The 6,155-nt window shown below is 38.0% G+C and overlaps 1 protein-coding gene across 2 annotated transcripts; it reads right to left on the reverse strand.

Moving 5' to 3' along the window:
- Window positions 1-263: 263 nt before the first annotated feature.
- PPIL3 (peptidylprolyl isomerase like 3) lies at window positions 264-5,998 on the reverse strand. Of its 2 annotated transcripts, none has more exons than XM_018071714.2 (7): window positions 5,821-5,998; window positions 5,425-5,472; window positions 4,197-4,271; window positions 3,323-3,416; window positions 2,611-2,678; window positions 2,054-2,172; window positions 264-485 (listed from the first exon to the last, which is right to left on the reverse strand). In XM_018071714.2, the coding sequence occupies exons 2-7, from the start codon at window positions 5,425-5,427 to the stop codon at window positions 359-361; spliced, it is 486 nt and encodes a 161-aa protein (XP_017927203.1). In that variant the 5' UTR covers window positions 5,428-5,472; window positions 5,821-5,998; the 3' UTR covers window positions 264-358. The 2 variants fall into 2 exon arrangements, with proteins under 2 accessions (XP_017927203.1, XP_017927204.1); XM_018071715.2 differs by having other exon boundaries at window positions 5,797-5,821.
- Window positions 5,999-6,155: the final 157 nt, after the last annotated feature.

The raw sequence follows: 6,155 nt of genomic DNA on the forward strand, positions 1-6,155 counted from the left end.
CTGGTAGCATGAAATTATAGCAAAAAACATTGTTTTAATATAGAATCACTAAGAAAGATAAGGCAAAACTCAAAGATTTGCAAAAATACTTTAAAAGTTTTTTTTTTATTATTTTACAAGTATAAAAAGCAACGTTTAAAAATCAAAATCCTGGGTGATACTCTGGAAAACCCTGCTTCTGCAGCACAAGATTTCTCTGTGACAACTCCAAAACAATGTCACAGCTCCTGAAAATTATGCATTCAGTGAGCAAACTTACTTGATCCAGCTCAAGTAACCCTTTTTAATGGTTCCTTAAACCCCATGATCTGGGAGTTGGTCTGACCAGTCTCTAAAGAATGTGTTGAGGCCTCTGTGGCTACAGAGCAAAAGGGTTGGCATGGATTGTAATATCTTTAATACGAACATCATTAAGAGGTCGGTAGGTTTTCTCATTAACAGGCAGCTTCTCCAGCTCATCCAGGGTCTCCAAGCCATCAATAACTCTGCAAGAAAAACAGAAGTGCTAGAAATCTCCTCCTAATAATAATTTAAATTTCACAATTGAGATATCTCAAAACACTTTACAGTTAAGTATCATAGGGCAAGGACTTTGCAAGCAAATGATACAAGACAGCCAAAACATTGTATGTGGCAAATAATGTACTTTGAAAGGAAATATGAAGCATACCTGATAGATTCTGAAAAAAAGTACTAATAATTCCTGCTGACCTGACAGTATCATATTTTATATCAACCTTTATACCACTTCCTGACAGGCAGGACTGACCAACACAGTACAGGCTTAGGTAGCAGCAAGACACTGGCCCTAGCAAACTTCAGTCAGAATTATTGAAATCTTACATCTGGAAAATCAATATTCAAATCTGAGATTATAATTACCAACCTTCTGACTCAAAGACAAGATTGGACAGAATCATTAACAACTGTTGTAAATCTAATGGCATGGATTTCCTGCTCAGGCTGAAGAACCGGCAAGAGAGATTTTTCTGCCAAAACCTCATACGTTTTTTGTTTAAGCAACTAGTTCTGGTAAATCTTGGCAGTTTATTCCCCAGAAACAGACTTAGAAGAAAACACATTGTGCTGTTCCACTCAGTCACTTTCATGAGCTCTTCGAATTCACGTTGCAGTGGATTGTGGGCCTGCAGGGACTGACTGTATATGCTGATGGTTCTGCAGCTGAGGCAGTAGTACAGTCTCTACTTTTTTTCTAAAAAAAACATCTAAAAACCCCTACTGTCAATCACACTTCTAAACAAACTCAGAAATGAAAGGAGCACCTATAGTTAGATGCCTACAAACAATACAAATGGTAGAAAATAAGTATTTTCACATTCCACAGTTTCTTTTGAATATTTAACTGCACTTAATAAGGTTGCATTTTCTCAGCAGATTCACTTGTATGCTAGAAACTTTAACAATAAACAAAAGACATTACCATGATTCTGAAATAGAAAAAGCCAATCTGAAAGACTCAAACATTTTAGATATTTGCTTAGAATATGATAATTTATCAGTAATGTTTATTAACATAAGTATATTTTAAAATAATGATGCAACAACCTCAGTTGATTTTATTAACTGTAAGTTCCATGAGTTTTATCTGACCAACAAGAAGTCCCACCTAAACAGAAGCATGACCAAGTCAGTACCACACTCATACCCAGATCCAGTCCCAAATCAGATTCTTGGTTCTCAGTAAACCCTACAACTGTATATCCAGATGTTCTGGAGTTGGCTTAAAATCAGGCTGCATCCATTTGGGAAAGGATGAAAAGCCAAGCTGGAATAACTAGTGGGGGAGGGAAAGAAAGAAAGAAAATCTACATTCTTGAGGTAATTTTTAATATGCCTATTTCCACTGAATTCCCTAATACTAAGAAAAAGGTAACAGCATTTTGGAGCAACTAATTCCGGTGACAGTGCAAGAGCATACATTTACATACACACATCCCTATAACCAGAAGCTTCTGAATTTGCACTGCATGTGCCCTGAAATACTCAGATCCTTCCCACACACTGATAAAGAGGTGAGCAGTTGGATCCTTACTTTCCAAACACAGTGTACTTCATGTCCAGGTGCGGCTGTTTGCCGTAAGTGATGAAGAACTGCGATCCATTGGTGTTCGGCCCATTGTTTGCCATTGAAACTACCCCACGGACACTGTGCTGAACAAGGGGAGAAACCTCAACGTGAATACACATCTCTGAGAGCAGGACTAACCTCTACAAAGTGCTCTGTGACCTAGAACTCTGCCTCAATACCATTATTAAGAACAAATCTTGGTTGCTAATATATTCTATCCCAATTCATAATTAGCTCTTTAAAACTGCTCTTAGAATGAAAAATTACTTTCCCTTTAGTGCATGAAAACACTGTTACAAATTCTTTGTAATTTTGTTTTCAGTGATGAAAACCCTCAAACCTAACTTGCCAAGAACAGAAATGCCTGTTCCTATTTTAATAATACTAAGCTTTCCATCCTTTATTTGTTTTACAATTACAAAAGAGGTGTTTCATACAGTACAACACAATGCTGATTGTTCTCCAACTTGTAAAGAAAATTCATATGAAAACGTAACTGCATATTGAGAGCACAGAAATACCTTTAGGTATTCACTGAATTCATCTTCAAACTTCTTGCCCCAGATGCTGTTACCTCCTTTCCCAGTGCCTGACAAAGAAGCACCACAGTAGAGATTACCAGATTTTCAGACTGAAAAATCCAGAAATTATGTTCTGTTATGACATTTTAATACAAAGACCCTAGATAGGCTGTAATTAGTTTGAGGCAGGGATCAAGTTCTTGTTTCTTGACACTGCACAGAGATTTAACATTATATAAAGAACACCTATCCACTGACATATCCTCAAATTAAATTCAGTGTGAGTACAGACAGGCGTAGAGTTGAACCAGATTTTCTCCCCAGCAGCTAACACTGTCTGGGACATTTTCCCCAAATGCTTTATAGGCGGTGTAGCCTTTCAAGCAGAAACCAGATAAAGCACAGTAGCAACTGCTCCCTATTCAACAGCTGGTAAGTCAATAGATCCATCCTATTTAGTAGAAACAGCTGGAAAAACTCAAGTTTGTAGAATGCATCATTATTTAAAACCAGGGTAATGACTGCACTTCTGTAAGACCACCAAAGAGAACTAATCTCAGCATTAAAACCTCCATCACCAAGGCAATAATTCTTATATTTTATTTTTATTTATTTACATTTTGGGTTTAATATTAATACTTAGAATTTTATATCTTGACGTTTTATTTTTATGTACATTTTTCTATAGAGAGACCCAGACAGAAGAATTTACCTAATGGATCCCCTGTCTGAACCATGAAGCCCTTTATATTTCGGTGAAATACGCATCCATTGTAGTAGTTACTAGCACAAAGAGCCAGGAAATTCTATGGAAATCAAACAAACCATATTAACAAACAACTGAAAAAATAGTATTGTCTTACTAAAATGACAGAATCGGCAAGACCAATGCTTTCACCCCTGCTTTGCATTGTGACCATGTGAATTCCACAGAGCATTGCCACAGAACAGTTACAAACAAATCATAGTTAATAAACTCCTTTGACACTGTCATACGTACAAACCATTTTAAAGGTTACAGTGTAAGGTTGTCTGACTTGAGGAACAAACAAAAAGCCTGAGATATGCTCTAAAGTATCACTGCCATTCAACATTTTTATTTTGTACGTGTAATTCTGTAATCAATAACTTTATGCCTCAGCTTTTTCATTAAAAAATAAATTAATTCAATTTCAGTTTATTGCAGAAAGGAGAACCTGGGGCCTCTGACAAACGGAGAGTCTCGCTCTTTTAAACTAAAATCAAGCCTGTGAGAGTGTGAGCAAACCCATGGAAATTTGGGAATCCCATGCTATGTGCCACATTTCCCCTTGGGGGCAGAGGACACTTTGGAAGATGCTGGAACTTGGAGGGAAGAGTTCCTTAGCTAACCCTTACCAAGTGAGAAACAGCCATCAAAACTCTAGGGAGCATGACACAGTGCACAAGTTCCATGAGTGGAACAGACACTGTACCAGCTTAAAATGTTAGTATTCCATTATGTGAAAAGATGAATTGCAAAAGCCACTCTACCCCCTCTACAATCTTCACTGTTTCTACTGCTTTGTTTCAACACTAGGCAATCCTGCTCCTGTTATTTGACTTACTTCACAAGTCTTTGGAGTACGCTCACAGAATAGTTCAATTTTAATATCTCCTACATCAGTATGCAGCGTGACAGCCTGAGCAAAAAGCAGAAAATAATTAAATCAGCAATGAACTACTAACAGACTCAGTTTTATTTCTCAGTCCCACAAAGAACATAAGCAAGTTCCCACTGCATATAACCACTGTTTCAATATTTGGCCATAAGCAAGGCTACTGTCACAAACCTTCCACATTTCCAGTAAAATCACCAGAAAGCTCTCAGTTTCGTTCAGGTTCAGGACAAATCAAGTTTGCCATGGTAATGCAGAAGCTGTTTTGTGGTGTTACACTGCAGAAATACATTATTCATTTGCAATTGTAAAGGTGAAGAACCAAGGTTATATCTATCTGGGTGAGAGCGTGGTGCACATACCTCACTCGTTTTTAACCAGAGGAGCAACTGATGTGTGTTACTTGCCTGCAGCCTTCTGGGTGATAAAGCTAGTTTGAAATGGCAGCGTATATAATCTACCTTCACAAACAAGCAAATGTACAAAATAACATACTTTTCTTAAGAATTTACAAATTAGCTTTATAAAATTTAAAACTGCAGTTACCCAGTCACATAAGCACATATATCTTTGTAGGCCAAATATATCATAGTGCTCCCATGAGAAGTGCTAAACTATGCTAACACAATTACACTGGGGATAAGTGCAAGTCAAAATAACCAAAATCAGCATCATGTTGATACTGGCATACTACTCCAAAAGGATACAGGTAAAGGAGAGGAGACAGCTGCCACAGTGTCCATGAAGGTGCTATAAAAGGTGTATGTACAGTTTAAGATATGTACACTCTTATCTCTATTTCCTGATTTGCTAAACTTTTAAAAGTCTGCAAGTATATAAGTTTACATACACCAAAGCAGGGCTTGCAACTCAAATAATGCTTCTGTGGTAAAAGAAACCAAACTAGATTATCAAATATATACCAAAGTAGGATTAAATTTTAGGATCTTTGAAGTAAAAGTTTAATCATATTTTAGACTGATGTAAATGGACCTGTTTTCCTTTTCACAATATATTCTTATAAGTCTGAAATGAAAACCTAAACTTTTCATTACAAATTCTTCACAGCATCAGAGTAATATGTGTAATCCTTTGAGATGCAGAGCAGCTATTCACTTTCCATGAGGTGACCATTTCAGAAAGAATGAAAATATATAAAAAGTGGTTTTGTTCTCACCATGTCTGCTTATCAAAAAGCTGAGGCAGCTTTCTATACAGCAATTTCCTGCAAAGAAAACATAGGAAATCAGTTGTTTTTTTCCCCGCCAACCCCCATTTCTTTTTGATTTGTAAATATTTGCGTGGTTATATGCTTTTACATCACACAGTTCTACAGTGCCATTCAAGTGACTGTGGATAAGTTTTACTTGCATTAAGCAACTACACACCATATAAAGAAGCAGAAATCAGTACAAAAAGATAGCTTAGAGAAAAGGGGTGAAGGTGCAAAACACCCTTTCCTAGGATGAAAGTTTATACTAAGCAATCAGTTTTTCCAGATATTATGAATATTATGACAGTTGGCAGAATAGTAAATGGCAGAAATTACCAGATAAAAGCCCCATGCCAGTACCTAGTGGAAATGTGATTTGGAGCCAGCTCCTGACACCTGTAAGCACCTGCAACGGCCAGGTACCTGCATCCAAGCACAGGACCAGACTTTTTTAATCTTAGCAATATTTTAAAATAAAGCGTTTAGAATGGCGGTAATAGAATCGCATCTGTGTAGTAATCTGGAGATTTACGCGCCGATTTCTCCTCTACCCCCGCCCTCCCCGGTGAACCCCGCGGAGCCCGGGGAAGCCGCCACCAGCCGGCTCCGGCGTCCCCACCGCGACCCCCCGGCCCTCGGCTCCCCCTCACCCACGACAGCCCGGAGCTGTGGCTCCTTCCCTGCCCACCCGAGGT

Source organism: Manacus vitellinus, unplaced genomic scaffold, assembly GCF_001715985.3.
Source record: "Manacus vitellinus isolate BGI_N305 unplaced genomic scaffold, ASM171598v3 scaffold_20_pilon, whole genome shotgun sequence".
Taxonomy (NCBI): Eukaryota; Metazoa; Chordata; class Aves; order Passeriformes; family Pipridae; genus Manacus; species Manacus vitellinus.

Excerpts from the sequence above, each read along its gene's own strand:
- PPIL3 (XM_018071714.2), bottom strand. Across the intron at positions 2,679-3,322 it reads TCAGACAGGGGATCCATTAG|GCACTGGGAAAGGAGGTAAC; the intron begins GTAAATTCTTCT and ends CTTCTTTGTCAG. Across the intron at positions 2,173-2,610 it reads AATTCAGTGAATACCTAAAG|CACAGTGTCCGTGGGGTAGT; the intron begins GTATTTCTGTGC and ends CCCCTTGTTCAG.